Source organism: Takifugu rubripes, chromosome 1 (genome assembly GCF_901000725.2).
Source record: "Takifugu rubripes chromosome 1, fTakRub1.2, whole genome shotgun sequence".
In the NCBI taxonomy this organism is placed as follows: Eukaryota; Metazoa; Chordata; class Actinopteri; order Tetraodontiformes; family Tetraodontidae; genus Takifugu; species Takifugu rubripes.
The window spans coordinates 1,994,686-2,018,759 of NC_042285.1; the positions used below are offsets into that span (position 1 = coordinate 1,994,686).

A 24,074-nucleotide genomic window follows, 5' to 3' on the forward strand; every position below is an offset into this window, starting at 1 on the left:
TGGCCGCTGATTAAAGGTCGACGCTTCTGTCCCGATGGGTTCGAAAAGAAAACCTCCCTTTTCGTCTCCAGTTCACAGAGGCAAAAGTTTGTACATCTATAACAACAGCAAAGGAAATGAGCCCATTCATCTAAAAAAATGGTTCCATTGAGAGTGTAACCAGAACTTAGGAGCCATTTTGGTGTCCGAGCGTCCTCTCCTCCTTTAATGGAGCTCGTTGGGATTAAAAATAAGTAAAATAGCGCAGATTAATCCATATTTATAAGTTACATAACATAGCAGGTCGCTTTATGATGAAAGCTCCTTGGCCTTTGGTCGTTGGAAGACCAAGGGTCAAAGTGTCTCTGGGATCTGGAACATCACCAAAATTTAATCAGTTCCGTGTCCCATCATCAACATTTGAGTTATTTTGCTGACAGTCCCACAGACGGGTGACATAACCTCGGCGGAGGTCATAACACAGACGGATATCTGCTAGTTCTTAGAAATCAGGGGGAAAACAAATTAATTCCAATAGATTTGTGTAAAATTCAAGAACTAACAGAATTTTTGGGTTTGTTTTTTTTAATCCTGTTCAGATTCAACAGTTGAACTTTGACCTCTAACCTGATCTAAAACGAGGAAACGCTTGATTTTTCTTGCCGTTTATCGTGTTGGCTCGACGCACCGTGGTCAGAGCTTTTCATTCTGCCCTCAAGGGTCGAAACTAAATCTGGGCGTGAGGACCGTGACCTGCGAGTGTCTCCCTTTTACGTGCGTGGGGCCCCGTGTTTACAGTGTTGACGGGATCAGGTTGTTCCACAAGGACGAAATTCCCAAGTGATCCCCAGCAACCCCCAAACTGATCACGCCCGGCACGCGTGCACCGCTGAAGCATGTACAGTATGTTGGCGTAGGGTTGCTTAGGCTGCCGCCCTGTGGCTGAAGAGCGAAACTACACGTGCATGGATTTAATTTTTATTTTTTTTAAACGACAATATTTGATGTTAAAATGCACATCTCCCACTTTAATGGCGTGTTTGTGCACCGCAGCGGACGAGTACTTGGAAACGCTGCACAAAAGGATCAGAGCCAAGATCAATTTATTTCACAAGCGCTGCAGACTTCACTCACATAAATCCATGAAAAAAATGCTTCTAGGAAATCTGTGGTGGAATAATTGAGGGGGGGGGGGGGGGGGGGGGCGCTAGAGAACCTGTCCCAAAGGCAAACAATTGATCTAGCCTTGAGTAAAGTTCAGTGGGGCTTCCAGAGCAGCAGACCGCAGACCTGGGGCACCATCCCTCATGTAAAGACAGTCATGGACCTTCTCCACAGCTGGGGGGTCGAGCTGGCCGTCTACCTGCAGACCAGCTACAGCGGATACCAGGACGTCTTCAGCGTGGCCTCCACGGTGGCCGACCTGCACACCACCTTCTTCTTCTTCTTCCCCGTCTGGTTCCACCTGCGGCGGGACGCCGCGCTCCGCCTCATCTGGGTGGCGGTCCTCGGGGACTGGATCAACCTGGTCCTGAAGTGGTACGAGGTCACGGAGGGACACCACCCCGAGGCAAAGAGACAAGGAAGCATCTGCATTTATTGTGCGTGTCTCTCTGCGTGACAGGGTTCTGTTTGGGGAGAGGCCGTACTGGTGGGTTCAGGAGACCCGGTTTTATGGAGCCGGACCGAGACCAGGTCTGCAGCAGTTTCCCATCACCTGTGAGACCGGACCAGGTACAGTTGAGTGAGAGCTGAGTCCAGTGTTGTGGCACAGTGAACCCTAACCCCGGAGGTGTGACGCGCGTCAGTGAGCATCATCTTCGGGAGATAACGGGTCAAAACTCCAGATCCGCTAATCTCTTTATGGAGTCCTTTAAATTTGCATAGAGGAGTGATTACGCAACACCTTCTGAACGCCAGGCGCAACTTTAAACAGAACTTCGTGGGTTCAAAAGAGAGCGCTTTGACTCTGATGACTCTTAGAATCTGCACACTGGTTTGGTGGGGGGGTGGGGGCGGGGGGGTGACCTTCTCAGGGGTCCTGTCACGAGTGTGTGTCCTGCAGGAAGCCCCTCGGGCCACGCCATGGGCGCCTCTGCTGTCTGGTATGTGATGGTGACGGCGCTGCTGTCGGCTGCAGCAGAGAGGCGCTGCCCCCCTCTGCTGTTCAAGTGAGTCCTGCACACATCTTTACGTCGCTCGTGTCCGTCCTCGCCTTCACCCGGCTCCTGCGTCCGCCCAGTTTCCTGCGGATGTTCCTCTGGGTGCTGATGGGCCTGGTGCTGCTGCTGGTCTGCATGTCCAGGGTCTTCATGGCGGCTCACTTCCCACATCAGGTCATCGCCGGGCTCCTGTCAGGTTTGTGGGCACCGAGGGAAGAAAACTGCTCTGTAGATGAGAGCGAGTTTTTCTCATTTTGGTGGACCTTCTCTGGCTGCGTATCAGGGGTTCTTGTGGCTGAGGTGGTCTCCAGGCAGAAGTGGATCTACGGCGCCAGCTTGAGGAACTACGTCTGCACCACCCTCTTCCTCACCTCCTTCGCCATCGGCTTCTACCTGCTCCTCAAGGCCGTGGGCGTGGACCTGCTGTGGACCATGGAGAAAGCCCAGAGGTGGTGCGTGAGGCCCGAGTGGGTGCACCTGGACACCACGCCGTTCGCCAGCCTCCTGCGTAACATGGGCACCCTGCTGGGCCTGGGTCTGGGTCTGCAGCTGGGCCTGGGTCTGGGCCTGCAGCTGCCCCAGAGTGGAAGCGTCAGCTCCAAGGCTGGAAGGATCACAGCCTCTTTACTTCTGCTTCAGCTCCTGGACAGGTGGACGTTTTCTTCTGAAGACCTTCTGACTTTCTACTTCCTGTCTTTTGCTAAAAGCGTAGTTGCGCTTTTGATCCCGACTCTTTTGGTTCCCTGGGCTCTCTGCTGCGTTTTCGAGAGGAACGCCAGATCCAAGGATTTGTGATTCTGAGTTAACTTGTTTGGAGTTGATCACGAGTTTAATTTTCTGCACTTAAACGCCTCATTTCCCCCTCATGTTTAGCAGAAAGGGTCAAGTAACCAGTCACTGAACTGGTCAGGTCCTTGAAATATCAGGTCAGGTCCTTGAAATATCAGGTCAGGTCCTTGAAATATTCGTACTGTAGTTTTACGTTTTGGAAAAGATTCATTCATTTATACTCGTAGTTAGTTTTTATGTTTTAGCTGACAGAAATATAGACAAATGTCTTGGTTTGGAAAGTGTAATAAAGACCTTAAAACAATTGACTTCAGCAAAAGTAGCTTTAAGAATTATAATCCCCATAAAAATAACCCCATTTAACAGCCTCCTGCTTGTTTTTCTCCCAAATCTCTTTTCCTCTGACTTTCTCAGGCTGACACTGATTAATTCTCTGGCAGGAACAACCATTAAACATTAACCAGAGCACGCTCGCTTCACTCGGTAGTGTCACTATGTGGGACTTTCAAAAGCAACATGGAGGTTCAAGGGGCAGAATGTACCACAGGCAACACGCGGTCCCCTTATGGATCAGCGTGCTATTGAAGTGCACTGATCAGGTGACACATTTAAGGACCGTCAGACGTTTGATTATCAGTCACGCTAGACTGCAGAGGCAGGACGGCAGTTCAGGAAGAATAAAAGCTCCAGATTTTCACTGGTTTCACCGCCTTCGGTTGACATAATAACCTTGACCCTGCGACCTCCCCCCATCTGTAAATCTCTTTATCTCCGAGGGACCATTTAACGCTTCCGACGCTTATCATCAAGCTACGTTTCTATATGGTGCTATGACCGAATAAACAGGAGTCACAGCAGACAAGGGGTGTGTGTGTGTGTGTGTTAACACAACACAACTGCGTCAGAAACATTGAGCAACAATAACCTGTTGACATTGCTTTAAACATTTGATCGTCAACTCCAAGCAGTTATTTGTTGTTCACAGTTGTGACATACTGATCTTATCACTGCAAACTCTCCTCGGGACAAAACCAGCTGCTTCGGTTTTCAGAAACAATAATTGACTTGTTTTGATTCGGCACCGAAATGCGGGGGAACAAACTCGTTCACGTGACTTTTAAGGTCACAGTTTTAAAAATATGTTTAGCAAGAGATTCGTTGTGACCTACATTTCACATCTGAGAGTGCTATAAATCAACTAAATAGTTATTAAAATGTATCAAAAATAAGTCTGAATTGTTTTCTTAAAGAATATAACTAAACTGATGAGTTAACTTTTTTGTGAGTTACACATTACGTTGATAATAATGTTGAATGAATAATCTAGAATCTCTTCATGCAACAACAAAAAAAATCACAAGTCAGTTAAATCATCACATATTGATGCTTAATGTCACATAAATAAATAAAAACTGTTTATGAGAAATCCATATTTCTCCAGCCTTAACTAAAATTAAAAAAAACTAGACTTACTAGTGATAAACGTTTAACAGTTGCTAGATAATATTTAATCTCAATTCATTCATCCCAATCAATGAATTCAGGCGGTAACATGAAAGGCAGCGTAAAACTTTAGGTTGATTTTGATTGGCTGCTTGAAGCTTGGGCCTCCGTGATTGGTCCGTTAGACGGTGTATCTGCTGCGCATGCGCAGAAGCGACCGCTACTGTTAGCAGTTCTCTTGTGTAGCTTCCACTTAGCTACCATTTAGTTTCGCTTTTCAGTGTGCGTGTTCTCTATTTAACTATAACTGAACCGACTGAAACTTTATTTATCATTTATTTAAATCATTTGTGGTCGTCAGTCGGTACACGGGACCTTTTACCGAAGTCCACGAGCAGGAAGGAAACGGGAAACCGAACGGAAATGACGTACAGGAGAGAATGAACCAATCACAGCGTTCGCCAGCCTCCCTGCTGGGCCTTAGGCGGACTCCTAATGTAGAACCTTTTACCGAGTTTACTGAAGACGTTGCAGGGCGAAAATAGACACATGTAAAAGAAATAAATCAAGACTACTTATTCGAAATTGGAGATTAACTTGCAAATGATCAATGTTATATTCATGTCCGCACTGTGTTCTGCATTATAGGCCGTACATGGGTACAGCAAAGTAACAGCAACAAGCAACATTATCTTATCAGCCGATTACAAGTGACGTCAAACATCCTACTTATCTCCAAACTGAGATAGCTGAGGTTTTTTTTTTTTAAAAAAGCAGGATGGTTGACCAACGCTACAGCGACACCTGCCGGGCGAGAGCCCAAATCACACCTTTTGGTTAGCTTTCATAATCCTATTGAAGGCACATTCAAAGATAAAGGCCATGAAGTGTTTTATTTAAATGAATGAATGTCTCATGTAGAAGATGTTTTGGTGACTGTAATGAGTCGGTGAGAATTAACCCACTTTTTAAGACAAATGAAGCACTGTCACAAAGATCTGAGGACAAAAGTTTAATTAAAATTAAAAAATACATAGCGCTTCTTGTCTGCGAGATGTCTCCCTGTTTTCTGAGAGAATGTTTGTGTTTTCAAAGGGTTTAAAACAACCAAAAGAATATTTTACAATAAAAAAACGGTGTCCATTAATGGATGCTATGCTGCCGTCTGTCTGAGGCTGATCACGATTGTTTTGATGAGGATGATGGTCTACACGTCGTCCTGCAGGCCAGAGCTGGACCGCTGGAAATGTCGGTGGCAGGAAGGTGACACGGGTGGGGGGGCGGAGTCTGAGAAGGCCGAGCGAACATCAGTACAAGGCCTCGGCGTTACTGCTCCGAGGCCTCTTGATCTTCTCGATGTTCTTCAGGATCATGTCGTGTAACGTTACCTTCGCAGGAGGAAAAAATTAATGAGCGGGAAATTCTCATCGAACAACCTCGCGTCCCCCTTAACGACCGACGACGAAACAAAGACTTACATATTGGTTTCGGAGCTCGGAAACTATGATCTTCAAACTGATGTATTCCTTCTCATCAATCTCTGTTACTGTGCGCCGATAGTCCTCCTAAAAAGCCCAAAATCTCACTTTAGACGTGTACTTAAAATACAAACCATAGTAAATAAGCAGCAATTAAAATAGGCAGAAAATGAGGAGATTTTTAAGTATCCGAGCGATAAACGAGTTTCTAAAGGAGAGTGACGCGTCACCGCTGGCTAGAATCATTTTGTTCTCAGTGACCTAAAGCTGAACGTCCTGTAAGAAAATACTCACCACATGTGGGTATTTCGCTATTTTGGAAACCAGCTTTGCCCTTGTGATATAATATCTACAAACAGACAGATTTGAGATGCAAATGTGTTTAAAAGGGTGCAGAAACAGCTGGGTGATACCGATAAACACGTGTTGACAATCACCTCGATATCTGGTCGAGGTAAGAAGCTGCTTCTCCTTCCACCGTTCTGAGTTCAGCTACCGTCTCCTCCTGGATGGACACCCCGAAGTTGTTGCCGTCCTCTATTCTGGGGATGAGCAGCTGAACCCACATTTTGACCTGCAAAAGAGAAGAAAGCAGTTTGAATGAGCGGACACGTTACAAGTTACAGAAACCAGAACAGGAAACCCTCTTCAGTGGTTGATCAGAGTTGCAACTCACCGTGTTACATTTCTCTATAAGTGTCCTAATCTCTGGTTTGACCTTTTCAATAAGGTCGACAAGGTTTGCGTTGCTCTTCATCATCCCACCAGGCATGACAAAGACCTTAGTGCCACCCACTGATAAAACAGATTCAGGATGGTTAAGGTTAGAAAGCTTCAGGATGCACCGTGAATGTTTTAAAGCCACTCTTATGACCTAATATGAATGCACTTACCCATGTCCTCCTCACCTCCATCTTCCAGCTTTCTCTTTTTGGCATTCTGCTACAAAACAGAACAAAATAGCTTACCTCCTCTACACCACTGCATAAATGTCTTAAGATTGAATTCAGCTTTCTGTCTCACTGTTTCTAGTCCATCGTGTAGGTGTGGGACCAGGATGGGGTCTGGAACCGTCAGATTAATCTCTGAATGGATGTCCTTCAGCTCAGTTATGTTAATGGCTGGATCCTGGAAAGGAAAAAACACAGAACACTCTGCTCAGTCCCTGAATTATCCTGGTACCAACCAAACCAGCACCCTACATGTAGTTCCGACCCTCTCCAAACACGACATGTACATATTTAAATTAATCCCATCATCATTTGGCAATCAAACCTTATAACTGACCTTAAGAAAGGCATCAAGTTCCAGCAACTTCTTTGGGAAAAAATTTGCAACTAGATCCTCTGCCTGAAAAGAAAACAGACTTTATTTTAATAAAAGAACCCCCCAGCTGAGACAGGAGCCTGTGTAGCAGCATAATAATCACTTATAGTGGAACTTACTTCTGAAGTTATACGTTCCCTGAATGCATCAACCTGGAAACCCACAGAACATCAATTAAAAAGGAGAGAATGCTTTATTCTTTGCAGGCGGATTATCTTTTGTTTTAAAAGAAAGTGACCTGGCTTTTTTGGAGAAAAGGCTACATCAGTTACCATGACGGTTTGGCGGCGGACGCAAATTTAGCAGCTAAGGCCTTTTGATCGTACCAACTACCTGTTACCTATACACGTTTCGATGGAACACAAACTTCACACAACACCTTCAAGCTTAATGTGAAGGCGACACTTGATTCGTGGGAAGGAATCACGGGGGTAAAGTCTCAGGCGGGAAAGAAGCCGGTTCACCTGCAGCTAATCGCTATTGGCTAATAGCTCCATGCTAGAAAACGTGGCTAACATGCTAACGGGCGAATGGCAACAACACGTCATGGCACCTGGACCGGTGTTTCAAAAGAGGAGTATTACCTTGGTTTTAATTTCGCTGTCCACCTTGAGGAGTGAAGACATTTTACGTGATCAAAAATGCTAAGAACGGTTGTCCCAACAGCATTAATTTTTCCTGAAAACGTGTGGCTTTTTAATTGACAGCCACACTCGGGAGCTTAAAGATGACGTCAATGACGCGACGGACCCGGGCGGCGGGCGGTTTGCGCATGCGCAGAAAACGTCACCGTATTTTTCCAGACGCAGCTGACGATGTAAACAAGAGAAGACAGTCGAGGGCAGCAGGGATCGAATCGGCCGGTACAGCCGTAAATGACAACTGTTCCGTACTCTTAAACAGCTGACATGGGTCTGCCTGTCACCATTAAAGTCAATTTCCGGGGGAACGTGAAGAGATTTCTGGCCCAAGATTTGGATAAACTGGAGTGGGAATCCGTGGAAGCCTGGGTAAGCTGCTAGCCGAGTGCGTTGGCTAAACGCTGGCGCAGTTAGGTGAAAAGCAGGCCCAGACGTGGCCTACGCACGCCAGCACCAGAACACGCACAGGACAGGGAAACCTGTGCGATCAGGGGGTCGTGCGTGGGAATGTGCACGGCAGACGGGTCAAGGGTTCCCGTCCCGGGTTTGCACCGGATGTGGGGGCTTTTGGGGGTTCACGTGTTGGGGAAGTTTGGTCGTTTCTGGCCAAAGATCAGGTTAATTCTGCAATGACTGATATTCTGAACACTTTTTGCAGATTAAAGCCTCTTTTGGTATCAACCATTTTCAAGTCAAGTACTTTGATGAAGATAACGAAGAGGTAAAACTTAAAATTAATGGCTTGTCTGTTTTAAATGGACCTTTTTCCTGATCTAATCTTATTCCTTTTTGCTTTTTTAATTTTTTAATTTTTTTTTAGATCTGCATAAACAGTCAAGGTGAGGAAAAATACGACCGTCACACTGTTGGTGTAACCGTCAAATGTTAAATATCCCATTATTCACGTCACGTTATTGTGTTTCAGATGAATATGAAGAAGCCATCAAGGTAAGCGACCGCCGCATAAGGTCAAAGTTAGCAGAAAAAAGTGCGTTCTGATAAACTAGCAATTACCACTGAAGTAGCATGTGGATAAACAGTGAGAGGAGTAGCATGTAGCATAAAGGCTATGAGTTCCAGAGCAACAAAATGTGACAATAGTGTTCAGATGGCACTTTTATGACAGCTAACCCATCAATAACTCTGCTGTAGAGCGCCGAGAAGCAGGGCAACCAGTTACACATGAACGTGTACAAGATGAAAGGTCAGGCGTGCGGCGGTCCGCTGAAGACTGAGGTGAAGGAGCTGAAAGGAGACCTCCGGCCCGCTCCTCCGTACCCCTCACGGGTCAAGACGGTGGACAAGGGCACGCAGGTCACCCCGGAGAGGGAAGCTGTAAGGAGCCAAACGCACCCTCGTGCGCTCAGCTTGTCTCCTTTTAAAACCTTTTATTCAGTTCTGACGTGTTTCGCCGCAGGTGGCGGTCAAGGACACCAAGGGCAGCAAACCCGAAGACGAGCCGCCTCCCATGTGGTTCCGGTCCTACATGGAGAAGGTGGAGTTGAACTCTTTAATGAGGAATTATTCTCTCTGGACTTGGAGGCACATTCCGAAGCCTAATACATGTTTCTCTAGTTTAAAGACGAGGTGGTGAAAGAGGTAGTGGAGAGGATGTGCAGCGACTTCTCCGGCCAGTGTTGCACTCACAAATCTCCTGATGGGAACCTAGAAGCCGCCAGCGGCGCCGGCGGCGGCGGCGTTATGGGCCCCCTGCCGGGTCCTTCCACCTCCAACGGATCCCTCGGCTACACCCCCAACTGCAGCAGCTGCCACAAACTCACCTCTGACGGCGCCTACAAGTGCAGGTTGGCGTCCGCTTTTGGACCCGGAGTCTTGATCTTGGCTGACGGCGTCCGTGTCCCCCTCGCCTCTGATGTTCTGACCGCTCTCTCCCCCCAGCGTGTGCCCGTCCTGCATCCTGTGTGAGATGTGCAGACACAGCCACGACCCCAGCCACAACCTCGTGAGAACCAAGACGCCTCTGTCCATCCCCGAGCACGGAATGTCGGGAGAGCTGAGGTAAACTCCGGGGAGGCGCGCCGAGGCGTTCGCGGTCGCCGCGACAGCGACGGGAATGATCCTTTTGTTTTTCGCCGACAGGTTTCCGAGGCGAGGAGACAGGACCGTTCGGAAAGCGGAGCGGCAGCGGCTCAAAGCTGAAAGGAGGCAGCTGAGAGCCGAAGTGAAAGAAATCAAGAAAAAACTGAGACTGGAGAAGAGGGGGCTGCAGTGGAGCGGGCCCTCTACCTCAGGCAGAGCCAACCTGGCGAACATGGCCTCAGCGTCCACCCAGGTTCCGGCCTTGCCCCCCTCTACTGCCTCAGACAGAGCCTCAGGTCCGGCCCCAGCCCAAGGCCCCATCCCCGCCCCGGTCCCTGATCCCCAGGCGTCTAGTCCAGAGTAAGCGCCACCTCGGATGGGCGTCCGTCTGTGCTGGGTACCTCAAAACCCAGTTGGGATGCAATAAAGTCTTTTTTTTTTTTTTTTTTTTTTTTTTTTCCCGAGAAGACGAGAAATCAAATATGGCATCTTTGTAATCTAGTCTGTGTGAGTGTGTCGCTGGCTGCTCTGGGGTGGTGGAAAATGTTGGAACTACCTCAATGTGAAAACTGCTGCTGCTTCATAGATTTTCTAAGAAATTTTGATTTCGAGCTGCAAAAACAAAACAAAAAAAAAAGAGAGAGAGAGAGAAAGATCTGGGGTCCTGCTTTTTTTGATGGGGTTTTATCAGAAACCAGGGCTGTTTTCAACAATGCTCTGTACACTTGAAACTAGGGGTCCCGGGGTCTCGCACACCTCCTTGGTGCCCACTATGGCTGCCTTGTTTCTGGACGAAAATCTGCCGGACGGCACCCGTCTGGAGCCCGGAACCAAGTTCATCAAATACTGGAAGATGAGGAACTCGGGAACTATCAGCTGGACCTCAGAGACTAAGGTACCCCTCCCACCCTTTGAGAGGAGAGGCCGCACTCTCTTTTGCTCCTCTCCCACCCTGCTTCGCTACCACTCTGAGCCCCCCCAGCTCTACTTATCCACTAACACCAGCTAAGTTTTCCAACCTAATCCGACTAATGTTTGTCTGAGACATTTATTATTATTCCTATTATTTCTAAAGTCAGTTTAATTGGTCATGTCCTTTAAGTTCTCACGTCCTCGTCCTCGTGTGTGTGTGTGTGTGTGTGAGCGGGTTGGTGGTGGTTTACTGGTCCTCTGGTGTGTGTAAGCGCTCGAGGGTTGAAATTCAGGACGTCTACGCCGTCGCACGGAACCGCACGGCAGCGACTGATCCCCATACTCACCTTTTTTTAGCAGTTAAAGGGAAAGTTCAAGCAGACATTCCTAAAAGTGTGTGTGTGTGTGTGTGTGTGTGTGTGTGTGTGTGTGTGTGTGTGTGTGTGTGTGTGTGTGTGTGTGTGTGTGTGTGTGTTTGGGCTGCATGTCGTCCTTCCCGTGTCTTTTTTCGCACGTGTATTCCCACGTTTTTTGTTTTGTTCTGTGTATGTCGTGTACGTGCGCCCAGCTGACGTTCATGTGGGGGAACCTGGGCCTGGCGTCCGAGGAGAGGAGGGAGGTGCCGGTCCCCTCGCTGCTGCCCGGACAGGTGGGCGTGGTCAGCGTGGCCTTTGTCGCTCCGGGGCTGGAGGGGACGTACACCTCCCACTGGCGACTGGCGCACTGCGGGTGTCAGTTCGGCCCGCGCGTGTGGTGCAGCATCGTGGTGGAGCGGGGCAGCGGCCGCGGCGCCCTCGGGCATCAGAGCAAACGACGGGCAAGTCTGCAGAACATCAGCTGTTGATATTTGGTAGCGTTGCTGTTGGAAACGCCTGCGCTCGCGGGGTGGCGCCGCGCTGCGCGACATTCCTTTGACATACGCAGAAGCTTCCATTTAACTTTGACGGGTAAAACTGTGATAAAAAAATTAAAAGAAAAGGACAAAAATGGAGAAAGTTCATTAATTAAGTTCCCCAACAAATGTCTCCATTTGACTGGTGTGGAACATCTCGCTGCTCATTTATTCAGAACGTAGACGCGACAGATTAAATGTCAGGATTAGTGGGATTAGAAGATCGGAAGTGTTTGAATCCGCAGGGAAGCGCGAGTCTCCGCGGTGACTCTGTGTTCTGGTGTGCTTCAGAAGGAGGAGGTGAGGTCTTTGGTGAAGGAAAAGAGGTCCAAAGATGGCCTCTTTGACCTGTCTGTGGACCTGAACCATGACGACTTCTACTTCCCCTCCGTGGAACTGCTGACCGCACAGGTGCGTCCCCGGAATCACACCGAAACGGGAATCTGCTCAGCTAAAAAGGAATTCTATCTGCTCCGCTTCTAGGATCTTCTCTCCTTTGAACTGCTGGATATAAACATCGTGCAGGAGCTGGAGAAGGTTCCCACTAACACCCCCGAGGGTAAGCACAGGTTCCCTTTGACCACATCAGGATCAGATGAGGATGAAACCCGGTTTATAGGCCAGCGGGTCGCCATTAAAATGCTGCGCCGTTGCCTGATTCCTAGATTTGACCCCCTGCATATCTCCGCTGCCCCACGAGGCGCCGCCGTTCTCGCAGCTGAAGGACGAGGCCGAGGTCCCGGGGGTCACGAAGCTCTTCGGTAAGCTGGATGGTTTCTGCCCTCGCCACGTGAACGCGCCTCATCCTCCGTCTTGTTTATCATCCGCCGCCCCCAGGACTCAAACTGAGGCCGCGGACGGAGCCGCAGGAGCCGCCTCTGACCCTGGAGGAGGACCGGGAGGAGGAGATCAGCGGGGCCCAGTTCCTCTGCGAGACCGTGATGCGCTCCCTCACCTTGGAGGAAGCCCCCGACCACAGACCCCTGCGCAGGACCCAGCACAGCAGCCACAGACCACAGGGTGAACGGCGCCCGCTTCCCCGTCACGCCGCGTCTCTTTGTCCGCTGCGTGACTCGCTCACGCGTTCTATATTCCCGTTCCACCCTCTAGTCGTCTCCCGCGGGCCCAGCTTCTGTTCGGAGCGAGCTGAAGCAGAAGCAGCGCCGGAGGAAAAGGAGGAAGTTTGTGCCGTCAAGCTTGAGAGTATAGCCGTGGCCCAAAGCCCCGGGCGGAGACGGGAAGAGGACGGGAAGCCCGGTGAGTGATTTCAAGCTTGTCGTTGTCCTTTATTTCCTGCTACTTCGGAACGTTTTTGTGACTGGAGTTCTTTTTTGTTCTTGGAGATCTTTTACAGGACCCAGCGAAGGAAAGTCCCCCGGATGACAAGGAGGAGGACAACGTGGTGACCCTAGATGTCATCCAACACATGAGGAACGCCCACGAGGAGGGGCCAACCAGAGGAGAAGACTGGGAGGAGGTGAGGTCATTTCATCGGAATCTTCTCGCGGAAAAAAATCCGTTCATGCGGGAAAAACGTCCTCCCCCCGTGTCTCAGGTCAGCAGCCAGGCCTCCTCCGTCTCCTCCTGCGATGATTACATCATCCTCCCAGACTGCTTTGACACCAGCCGTCCTCTGGGCGAGTCCGTGCACGTGGCGCCTCCCGCCACCGTGACGTCAGCAGACAGCCCACAGGAGGGGGAGGAGGACGGGACGGAGGAGGACGGGACGGAGGAGGACGACCCGACCTTGACGGCCCAGAGGGGGGGCGAGGAGCAGCGGGAGGAGGCGCTGGAGGAGGAGTCGTCGGAGAAGACGTGGCCTCCAGCCGCCCCCCCGGGCAGCGGCAGCGTGAACCAGCTCCTGTGCACCTCCCAGACCCTGGACACGGTGATGCTCACCCCTGAAGTGGCCCCTGCTCCGGCGCTGCCCCCCGTCCCCCTGCTGTCCCCGCCGGCCCTCTACTCCCCCAGGTTAGAAACGGCCCATCGGGCCGCTGCGATTCTCCCCGTTAAAACGAGTCGTCGGTAACCTTTGACCCGCTGACCCTCGTCCCAGGTCCGAGGCGCTGTACCTGGCCGAAGACCCCAGCCCCCCTGCCTGCGACCCGTACGACCCGCGCCCTCCCCGGGTCCATCTCAACGGTACGTGCACGCGCCCGCGCCATCTGAAGCGTTGCGTAACAGCTCAGTCAGGTCTGAGGTCATTGAACCTCGGCGTTGCCTCGCACCCCTGCGTGATCCGTCCACACTTTCGCCCCCCCCCCGTCGGGGTAAAAGCAGGAAGTTGCTGCTTCAGCAGAACGTTGTTCTTCCTCACGTGTCGTTACAGAATGTTACATTTCCTGTTTTGGTTTGTCTGCACGCCAGTTTCTTCTGGACTGTCACGATCAGCTGGTTCAGCATCCAGTGCCTTTGAGACATACACCCCCAGGCCCAGCAACGCTCTGCAGCTGAGGTGCACACACACACACACGCGCACACACACGCACACACACGCACACACACACACACACACACGGCTGTGCGTTGCGTAACCCTTCTCGTCACTGTCGTTTCCAGGGGCCAGGGAGGCATCAGAGAGGGACTCGTTAAGGGGGCCCTTTCTGTGGCGGCGTCCGCGTACAAGGCTCTCTTCACCGGACCAAACTGCTCGGTGCAGGTGGGTTCTCCAATCGGAAGAACCGGAGTAGAACCGCTGCTCCCTGGCAGAGCCGGTCGCGGTGGTTCGCGCCTCGTCAGCTGAACGCGTAACTCGGTGGCCAGCTTCTGCCGCATTTTGTCGTAAACGTTTTAACGAGGCGATAACGCCCGGGTGTTCCCTCCGCCCGACCGCAGCTGGGCCACATAAAAGCGGGTCAGCTGTTGAGATCACATGACTCACACCTGCTGCTGGCCTCCAGCAGGAACCACCTGATGGAGGCCCAACTCCGATGGGTCAGTCCTCCATCTCTTGTCTCTTTCCTTGTTTCTGCAGCAGGGCATCGACCTGGGCGCCAAGCAGGACCCTTCCATGATGGCCATGCTCCTGGAGATGGGCTTCAGAGACCAGCGGCTGAACCAGCAGCTGCTGAAGAAGCACAGCTACAGCCTCCTGCACACCGTCAACGAGCTGGTGCAGATGGCCGAGGAGCGGCAGAGCAAGGCCGGCGGCGCCCAGCAGCACTGAGGGGGCGCCCACACCCGCTCCTGCCACCTTCAAACGTTTACCTTTAAAAATGTTCTAGGAGGTCGTCGCTGGCTGGATGTCCAAATTCCCCTCCTTTTTGTTTTTTATTTTTCTCGTTATCTTGCCTCTAATTCAGCAATATTTAGCCACCCTGGACCCGTAAGCGCGGCCGCGCGTTGTTATAAATAAAGTTCGGAATGCCTTTTTACCTGGGCCTAAGAGCGGGGGGGGGATGGGTACGTTTCACTCTTCATCTTAGCGCTTGTGTGGCTGTTGTAGCTGCTTCCTCGACCTTTGACCTTTGAGTCGCCTGTCGCTCGATATAGATGTCGGTGTTCTGGAAAAGCCCGCGCGCATTTAGGAGGACGCCGCCGCCGAAGCTAGCTGACAAATCAGCAGCAGATAGTCTCTCTGTTGTCATAGTAACACCTGCCTAAACAATGCAATCTCTCTCTGTATCCCAGTACTGTTCTTTTAGACGTTGACGTGTGGAATGTAAACAAAAACAAACAAACAAACAAAAAAAACCCGGTCCGGTTGGGCCGACGCTCCGGACGTTTTCTACTGCTTTTTAGGAGATGCCTGCGCGAAGGGCGTTAGCGAAAAGTCTTGTTCTCGTGGTTTTAGCACAGTCACAGTGGAAAATGTCCAGTTAGCATCAGCGTTTGAGGAAGACGCCCCCTGCCTGCACCTCCATGTACTGCAACCACAGCTTTAGTCATTTGGGATCAGGATTCTAACACATTCCTCTACAATGGAACCACCTATTTTATTAAAGACTCAGCTCACCCGTGTATTTTTATTAAGAACTGCTCATTTGTGGTTTTTCTTTGGAGCCTTTCTTCTGTGTGCAAGAGGACTTTTTATTATTATTATTATCAACTTCTTTTTTTTCCTCCCCACCCAAAGTCATATTTCGAAAACTCATGCTGTACTGAATAATTCTGAATAAATCTGCTGGTGTAAGCGCGTGGCTTTTCTCTTATTCTGTTATTCTCATGGTTCTGGTGAACTTCCTCCTCCTGATCCTCCTCCACGACCTTCGCGCGGACAGGAAACTCCCCCAGGCGGCGCTTCTCAGGCTTCTGGAGGCTCAAACATGAGCACAGACGCACCTTTGCTGCACCTGAAGCCCCGATCACAGTGAAATCCGCATTTGTCGCGTGCTCCAGGTGAGTTTTGGTCTCACGTGCTCGTTTTGTTTTTGGTTGTTTTTGGTTGTTGTTGTTTTTTTGCAACGTCACAGCGAAGTTCGCCATTTAACGAAATTCTGGCGTTGCACAACAACTGTTTTTAAATGGAAAAGATTCACCAAACCGTCCAAAGGTTTAGTCGGATTATTACTTCCGTGAACGGATAATGCGATCTCGATTCCTGCTTTCGTGTAAAGTCCTCGCGCTTCGAACCCATGGCGTCGTTGTTACACATCTTTAATACAAGTTAACACAAATTAATCCCAATACTTTGCGACTTTATTTCCATTTTCTGATGATTACAAAAGCACACGTTTGCTTACGTCACCGGTGAATGTCTTAACATTAAGAAATAATTGGTCCGAGTGTTTATATTCGATGTGGGGGTGACGTCATTACGCCGGACTCTGTCCTAGAATGTGCCATAAAAACCTGCTTTTATGGGAAAGTTTTCAGCTGTTTGGCATGATAGGCGGCCTTCCTCCTCCTCCTCCTCCCTACAGGTAAAGCGCGATGGTTCTATCCGGCTGCAAAGAGCTGGAGCCAGGGATGGACAAGGAGAAGGAGAAGGAGAAGGAGAAGGAGAAGGCGCTGAAGCATTTCCCTCCGTACGGGTCCATAAACGGCACCTGTGCGAGCGACACCTGCCCCACCTGCCGCGGCACCGGCAGGATCCCCAGAGGTTGGTGCTTTACGGTGGGACGCTAGCGATGGGAAATGGGCCATTGTGGCTAAAATAATGGCTAAAAACCTATCAAATGTCAGGTTAAAGGTTTAGACAGAGATCCCCTGAAGGCTCTGGAGCCGGGGGGCCCGCGTCCTGTCCTCCAGGGACACAGACGAGCCAGGATTTCTGTCTGTGTCCCTGGAGGACAGGACGCGGGCCCCCCGGCTCCAGGCATTAGGGGAAGTTCACCTTAAATTTGTCTCTTTTGTGGACCGACAGACCATGAAGATCAGCTGGTTGCCGTGATTCCGTGTAACGACGTGCGGCTCAAACCAAGACGAACGTACGAGACGCTTGAAGAATCGGTCCAACTGGGACACGGACGGGGATTTTGACAGTTTGTGGGCGTGTGTGTTCCCCCAGGAAGCTGTACGTGCTCATCTCCATGGCGCTGTGCCTCCTGGTCTGCTGCCTGGTCCTCTTCTTCCTGTTCCCCCGCAGCATCACGCTCACCCCCGTGTCCGTGCTGTCGGTCATGGTCTACTTCAGACCGGATTCGGTGGATTTGCAGGTCACGGTCAGTGTAGAATCCGGTCCGGTGGACTTTCCCCCCCACCCCACCCACGTGTTTGTCCTCCCTGTCGTGTCATTTAAGGTTTTCACATGTCCCTTTGTTAAACATCTACCTGAGCTTTGCTGAGCCGCCTTCGCGTTTAGTGTCGAGTCACATGACCCGGACTACAAAGGTTTATTCTTTTGTTTTCCCCATCGTCCAGAATCTCATCAACATCACCAACGAGAACTTTGTCCCGGTCAACATTGTGGACTTCAGCATTCAGGGTGTGATCTCGAAAGCCGTCATCGGCAAGACCAAGATCTCCAACCTGGGCGCCATCCAGTCCCGCTCCCAATCATCGGTAAGGAACGTTGACGCCGACGTATCCGCGCCGCTGTGAGGTTCTGACCCGGTTCTCTGTTGCAGTACGCCATCAAAACTGACCTGCCAATCTCAGACCTGGGCTTGAAGTGAGTTTGACTTTGATCTTTGTCTCTTTCTCCTTTGATCTCTGGTTCCACGTTTCTGCTCTTTCATCTGTTTCAGCGTGTACTGCAAGTCCAACACCATCAAGATTCACATCCTGTTCCTGGAACTGCAGTAAGTCTCAAACCTGTGAAGAACCGACCGGGGAGGTGGCCTCGAGAGCCCACAGGGTGTCAGAACCTCCCCCCCTGAGACCATGACCAGGCCACAAAAATACCGTTTCTCAGAAATGAGCATGTTCGGTACAGCTAGCATGCTAACCGGCTGGTCCTCTCAGTATCATCGTGCTTTAAAGCAAAAAAAAAGTTTAGAATTGTGGGAAAAATGCATAAAAACCCAGTTTGATACGTCTGCACTGTGGTTATTGGATCTAGACCGACAATATTTGGGCCTTGTTGGTGTTTGTTTCCCATCACTCCGGGTATCAGACGGAGCTGAGATGAGGATTCAAGTGGGAAAACCTGCCGCTAACCTGCGCCTGTCTCCCCTCAGGATGACCATGAACGTCTCTTATCTCTCCCACACGGAGCAGCTGTCGGTCGACGCCTTCGAGTACGTCGACTGTGGCACCAACTCAACCATCCCGCATCCGGTGAGCTGACGGGAATCCGGAGGAGGAGCGGTGAAAAGAATTCCGAGAATGTTTGTCTTCTCGTCCGCGTTGTTTTTTTGAGCCTCGGTGCTTTCGATCGCTACAGTGGACGGATGGAAAAATGCAGGTGGGTTCTGTGGTGATCCGGATCCGGGTTTTCCAGTTTTAAACGTCCGTCTGGCTAAAACCCCCCTCCAACAACACGCGAGTGTCTAAACCGGGAAGGGCAAAAAGCCTTTTGCTCCACTTTCTTCTGTAAATTGCAGCTTTAAATGACTGTTTACAACCTTCAACCCCCCCTAAAAGATGAGGAATCAGGGCTCAGCGTCTTCCGATGGGAAGCAGGTCAGAGGTTAAAGGCCAGTGTTGAATGTGCTTTTTTTTTTTTTGTGTAATAACCTGAATGTGCTGACGTAACGGGAATGGAAGTCAGGCCGGAATATAAACCTGTCACATGACTTATTTTCCAGTCCAGGGAAAATAAGGCAGGACCGTCATGGAAAACCTTTTAGCTTCCCTGGCAGCTTCTCCTGAAAGGGGGGGGGGTCGTTGAAGATGGGTTAAATCTGCTTTATCACTTTAACCTGGAGCAAAGCTCATGTTTGTGCAATGTCAATAAAACCTTTTGTAATTGCTCCGACCAAAGCCGGTGCTGGTCGAGCTGGGCAGGCTTTTCATCACCGGATTGATTAAATCAGTTTACATTTTGATTCACAGATAAACAGTTGTTGTTGTTTTTTTACATGATGCAATCAACTTCATTCAACTTTAATCCACATCTTATATGGTTCTGTTTATCCTTTTGTTAAAAAAAAATTTGAACTTCCTCTGCATTAGTTTTGGTTCTATGATTTGTGAAAATCCCATAATACCCCAGAAGAAACATTTTATTTTAATCGGACTTCTGCAGTTCCTCGGAGCGAACACAAGGGGGAGCCAACGCGGCGGACTGATGATAATAGCAGGCAACAAATGCAAAACAAGTGACATTTGCACAGAGAGAATGTTGTTAGTTCATCCACAGCATCATTGATGAACAGACCTCCGCGGGAGAGAGCTGTTTACCAGCGGCACCATCACCCGATCGGGGCAAGAAGAACGCACACATACCCCAATTGTGACTTAGATTCCGCTGTGTGCTGAAACACTGAGATATTTAAATTATTACGAATCAGTAACAATCCCTGAAAATAAACATCGTTTCCCTCAAGGGCAAATCTAATGTGAGATATTAGTTGTTGCAGTCCCACCCTCCGCCTGCGGGTGGCAGTGTCGGCGCGGTCCGTGCGGCCGTGACGTCACCGGGGCTTTAGCTGCCGTGCGCTGGATCCAGTGGATCTCCACAGTGCAGCGGGAGCGGATCACCAGCGAGTAGCTCCCGTTTACAGTCCGAGATGGAGCCGTTTACCCCCCGCGGATGATGTTTTCGCCGCACGTTTGAAGAAAAGGTAGGAATAGTTTCAACTTCCGGTGAATTACACGGTACTTTAATCACCTGCTCTTCTGTTTGGAGTTCAACGGTGTGTGCGTGTGTGTGTGTGTGTGTGTGTGTGTGTGCGCGCGCGGGGAAGGGGATCTTAAAGTTGTTTAATTTCCTAAGGTGGATTAAGAGTGTTTTTTTTAAACTGAATCCCACCGAGACTCGAACGCGTTTGGCGCGCAGACACGTCGCACCGGTGGAAACTAGAAATATCCCGCAAACGCGGGAGCTGCGTGATGCGTGTCAGGATGTCAACAACAAACCAGATTAGTGCTGCAGCGGCGCTCATCCACGCAGAATTTCATCCGCTGACACGAATCTGCCCTCGGGAAAAGCCGCTCGGGCTCAGCAGGACGGAGCTCTGCTAACCTGTTAGCCTGCAGCAGCAGCCGCGCGCGTGGTTGTGCATCATTTCAGAGGTGGCACCAAAATGTTGCACCGATGCTCAGATCTGCTCAGGTTGAAACATTCCCGCATTTCTTGGAGTGTAAAACTTCCCTCTCCCTCTGCCAGGTCTCCAGCGCCGCCTGATCCCACCCGGGCGATCTTCTGAGACGGGATTTAATCAGGAATCTGTCGCCTGCTCCAAGTAGGTGTGAGTCTGTGGCCGCAGCCATGGGGAACCACCTGACCGACATGGCTCCCAGCGCGCCCTCCTTCCTCCCGGGCTTCCACTCGCTGCACGTGGTGGTGATCGGGCTGGACTCGGCCGGGAAAACCTCGCTGCTCTACCGGCTGAAGCTGAAGGAGTTCGTGAAAACCATCCCGACCAAAGGCTTCAACACGGAGAAGGTCAGAGTGCCCGTGGGGACGTCCCGGAGCATCTGCTTCCAGGTGTGGGACGTGGGCGGGCAGGAGAAGCTGCGGCCCCTGTGGAAGTCCTACACCCGTCGGACGGACGGGATGGTGTTCGTGGTGGACTCCACGGAGCTGGAGAGGATGGAGGAGGCCCGGGTGGAGCTGCACAAGATCACGCGCACCTCCGAGAACCAGGGGGTGCCCGTGCTCATCCTGGCCAACAAGCAGGATTCGGACTCGGCGCTGTCGGTGAGCGAGGTGGAGAAGCTGCTGTCGGTGCACGAGCTGAGCATGTACACGCTGCATCACGTGCAGGGCTGCAGCGCCGTGGACGGGCGGGGGCTCCAGCCGGGCCTGGAGAAACTTCACGAGATGATCCTGAAGAGGAAGAAGATGATGAAGCACAGCAGGAACAGGAGGAGGTGAACTGTCCAGGCGTGGCGGGAGATTTCCAGGCGTTGAAAGAGGAACTTTTTTCCTGAGGTCACCAAGTGCTTTTCCCCTTTGAAAATGGACAAGCGGAGCATCGGGAAGATGGAAACTTTCCCCTTCTTTAGAACACTAAACAAATCACTTTGTGGTTTGGTTGCCGTGGAAACAGTAGTTTAAATGTTAAAAAAAAAATCAAAAGGAACGTCGAGCACAAATTTAGAAACGGCACAAACTTGGAGGAACGGCCTTCCCAACACTCTGGGCGCAGCAGGTCGGGAATTCACTTGTTGATTGACGCGAGAAGTTTGTGTTGCGGGTCTGGTAATGCTAATGCTAACGGCGCGATGCTAAGGGCGGGCGCCTTTAGCCACGTTCTGAGAGGAAACTGCGGCGAGGGGAGAGTTGTGTGGAGGTGTTGAGGTGACTGGATGGAGAATTCACGGGGATTGGATGAGTGTGGGAACGTCGGTCCGAACTAACCCGCACCCCCGACTCTTAACGGTTAACTGTAGTACAAACATTAACGTTGTGGTCAGAAAAAAGATAATTAAAACCTTAAAAAATGTCTTCAACCTTCCTGAGATGTTTTTATCCCCAAATATTTATTCCACATTGTTGTGCGTGTTGGACGGATGGGATTTATCCTGTAAATGATGTGAAAATAAAGCAGGATTCCGACGTGAAGAAGCACAAAGGGATGTTGACGGTTCCGTCGCCGCGGCAACAGAAACCCTTTATACATTTGCTTCAAGGCCACAGAGGTCAAACCCTGATTTCATACAGTCGTGTTTATACAGATTGTACATTTTTGTTACACTAAAGTTAATAAATCCAAGCACTGAACATCCACCGTTTTCCTTTTCAGTGAAAAGTTTCATGTCCGAGGGGGAATTTTAAGGCTTTTTTTCCCAGCGTTGGTCCGTTTTAGCGAGAAAAAGCTACTCTAAAACAGCCGTGAAACTGCACCACCTAGCGGCTCCAGGAAGACACGACATTCATCAGAACAGAAATGTTCCTGGGACGTCGGGACCACGACTCGTAAACTTCCGATGAACCGTGAGGTCACTTTAAACTAAGTACATTGTGTATTTCCAGCTATAAGTGTTTGAGTATCGCCACTGAAGCCACAGGAAGTCGGCATCGTTGCCTGACGTAGCATTTAACACGCTCCAACGTCCCTGTTGTCACACTTGTAGCGCCGCCTACTGGCAACAAAAGGTCATTACAATGTTTGAAGCTAGCATCGGTTTTCTTTAACCTTTCCTCTCTTTATGCCGTCGGCCTGTTCAGACGAGTCGTTACCGAAGAATCCTCTTTGTCCCAGATGAGCCCGGTCCCGCTCAAGGTTTCACCCTCTAAAAAGAGTTTTTACCAGTGTATCCGGGTTAGCATCTGGCGGCTCGGTATGAAGAGATGCTACTGCACTTTAACTCCTGCGACCTCGCCTAAAACTTTCAAGGACGCCTTCCGCAGATTCAGGTTGACACGGCAGCTGCTCCTTGAATAAATTAGCATTGCAAAGGACCTTTTTTCCCGTCAGCCGTGGGCACGTGGAGGCGTCCATCAGGTTCTGTTGCTGTAGAAGCTGTACAGAAACACCGACAACCGTCCGTCGGGAAACCAAAGCAGCTAGCTGGCAGCAGGTTTTGGGTTTTTTTTTCTTCTTTGCTTCTCCTTGGCGTGTTTCTGTCACACGCGCTACCGTTTCTCCCTGTTATCTGTCTTGTTTCTGCCGTAACGAAAGCTGACAAGAGACACGGAAAACGGGAAGCCTTTGGGAAACGAGTGTCAGCGATGAGACGGCTCCCCGATCGGGTCACCCGAGGAGAAACTCGACGCGCTCTTTTATCTCGGAACACTGGGAGACGCCGCAGAACAAAAGAAGCGCCAATAATAGTAAGAGTGTGATTGTTTTAGCCCCGCCTCCTGCTCTGCCTCTCACCTGCGTGTGGAGCTCTGCCTCCTTTGTCAAGGTCTGTTATGAACAACCGAGTCGGGAGATAATTAAGGTCCAACCGAATTTCGTTCTAATGTCTGTTATCAAAACCATCTCGTTTCTGTGGAAACCCGGCAGACGGCCCGATACTTGGCGGCGAGCAGCAATGAAGAGGCGTTCTGATTCGCCCGGATGTCGAAGGTTCGGCAGAAGAACGAAGGCGTCTGAAGGACGAGCTCGTCCACGCGAAGGTAAATAACAGCAGCTCTGCCGCAGTCTCTTTACGGCCCTGCTGATGGAAAACAATGCAACCCCACCGCCTTAACGCCATCTTCTGTTGCCATAGAAACCTGGAATTGATGGTCGCTAAAGTGTGACCTGTGGGGGTCAAATGGCTTTCTGTGGCTCGATGTCCGATCCAGTGAGGAAGATCAATACCGCCTCTTTTATCTTATCTCCCTCCATCTTTCTGTATTTAATCGTCTTTGCTTTGCTGGTCGCCACCTCAGCTTTGTTGGCTTTGTTCTTTCACATGGTTCTTTGATGGGGGGGGGTTCGGCCTTGGAGAGGGGTTCAGAAAAGGACAATATTCGTGGGACGTCCTTAAGATGCCACATGGCTGAGATGGGGGGGGGGGGTGACTCTGGGGATTTAAGAAGCATCAAAGCTGTAAAAAAATGACAGAGTGCCACTCTGTGGGGCCGGACTCCTGCTGGAACACGTGGGTTTAATCTGGTTTTATTCATCCTTCGCCAGAAAAACCACCAGTCATTTTTATTCCCTCCACCAGCCTCTGGTCCTCCTCCTCCTCCTCCTCCTCCTCCTCCTCCTCCTCCTCCTCCGGGCCGCCCGGCGCTACTCTGAGCCACAAAAACGAGCCTGAACTGGATTTAATGGTTTTAATAGCGTGTCCAGATGTGTGACTTCATGGGTGATGTCATGCTGCTATTCTGAGGGACCAAACCCAACCCAGGTCACAGCCAGTAAATCCCCCGTCCATCCTCTACGCCTTGATCGTTGGGCCGCCCCTCATCTCACATCAGGATTACCCACAAACCCCTCTGCTGCGCCCCCGCGAGCCTCCAGACTCCCTCGTTAATCTGTTA

At 50.5% G+C, this 24,074-nt stretch overlaps 5 protein-coding genes across 7 annotated transcripts; 4 read left to right on the top strand and 1 right to left on the bottom strand.

Annotated features, from left to right (window-relative positions):
• The first annotated feature begins 1,176 nt into the window (after positions 1-1,176).
• Positions 1,177-4,159, top strand: g6pc1a.1 (glucose-6-phosphatase catalytic subunit 1a, tandem duplicate 1). The gene is made up of 5 exons (XM_003961048.3): positions 1,177-1,518; positions 1,604-1,713; positions 2,045-2,150; positions 2,222-2,337; positions 2,425-4,159. The coding sequence occupies exons 1-5, from the start codon at positions 1,301-1,303 to the stop codon at positions 2,934-2,936; spliced, it is 1,062 nt and encodes a 353-aa protein (XP_003961097.2). The 5' UTR covers positions 1,177-1,300; the 3' UTR covers positions 2,937-4,159.
• Positions 4,160-5,370: 1,211 nt separating this feature from the next.
• psme3 (proteasome activator subunit 3) lies at positions 5,371-7,934 on the bottom strand. Of its 2 annotated transcripts, none has more exons than XM_029831900.1 (10): positions 7,762-7,934; positions 7,297-7,329; positions 7,139-7,201; positions 6,875-6,979; positions 6,745-6,790; positions 6,528-6,646; positions 6,289-6,425; positions 6,146-6,200; positions 5,852-5,938; positions 5,371-5,761 (listed from the first exon to the last, which is right to left on the bottom strand). In XM_029831900.1, exons 1-10 carry the CDS (start codon positions 7,801-7,803, stop codon positions 5,681-5,683), a joined length of 768 nt encoding a protein of 255 aa, XP_029687760.1. In that variant the 5' UTR covers positions 7,804-7,934; the 3' UTR covers positions 5,371-5,680. The 2 variants fall into 2 exon arrangements, with proteins under 2 accessions (XP_029687760.1, XP_003961088.1); XM_003961039.3 differs by having other exon boundaries at positions 6,745-6,793.
• A 24-nt stretch (positions 7,935-7,958) lies between these two features.
• nbr1a (NBR1 autophagy cargo receptor a) lies at positions 7,959-15,794 on the top strand. Of its 2 annotated transcripts, none has more exons than XM_011604952.2 (22): positions 7,959-8,187; positions 8,477-8,539; positions 8,639-8,657; positions 8,744-8,766; positions 8,971-9,153; positions 9,236-9,313; positions 9,394-9,623; positions 9,718-9,837; positions 9,919-10,218; positions 10,594-10,753; positions 11,339-11,587; positions 11,954-12,073; positions 12,146-12,221; positions 12,328-12,423; positions 12,500-12,682; positions 12,773-12,919; positions 13,006-13,139; positions 13,218-13,633; positions 13,719-13,804; positions 14,030-14,117; positions 14,222-14,321; positions 14,637-15,794. In XM_011604952.2, the coding sequence occupies exons 1-22, from the start codon at positions 8,086-8,088 to the stop codon at positions 14,826-14,828; spliced, it is 3,165 nt and encodes a 1,054-aa protein (XP_011603254.2). In that variant the 5' UTR covers positions 7,959-8,085; the 3' UTR covers positions 14,829-15,794. The 2 variants fall into 2 exon arrangements, with proteins under 2 accessions (XP_011603254.2, XP_011603305.2); XM_011605003.2 differs by having other exon boundaries at positions 14,640-15,794.
• A 71-nt stretch (positions 15,795-15,865) lies between these two features.
• Positions 15,866-19,044, top strand: tmem106a (transmembrane protein 106A). Its single transcript, XM_011604887.2, has 8 exons — positions 15,866-16,000; positions 16,525-16,703; positions 16,968-17,031; positions 17,112-17,265; positions 17,465-17,605; positions 17,671-17,714; positions 17,791-17,844; positions 18,223-19,044. Exons 2-8 carry the CDS (start codon positions 16,535-16,537, stop codon positions 18,329-18,331), a joined length of 735 nt encoding a protein of 244 aa, XP_011603189.2. The 5' UTR covers positions 15,866-16,000; positions 16,525-16,534; the 3' UTR covers positions 18,332-19,044.
• Positions 19,045-19,614: 570 nt separating this feature from the next.
• arl4d (ADP-ribosylation factor-like 4D) lies at positions 19,615-21,878 on the top strand. The gene is made up of 2 exons (XM_011604818.2): positions 19,615-19,770; positions 20,316-21,878. The coding sequence occupies exon 2, from the start codon at positions 20,418-20,420 to the stop codon at positions 21,024-21,026; it is 609 nt and encodes a 202-aa protein (XP_011603120.1). The 5' UTR covers positions 19,615-19,770; positions 20,316-20,417; the 3' UTR covers positions 21,027-21,878.
• Positions 21,879-24,074: the final 2,196 nt, after the last annotated feature.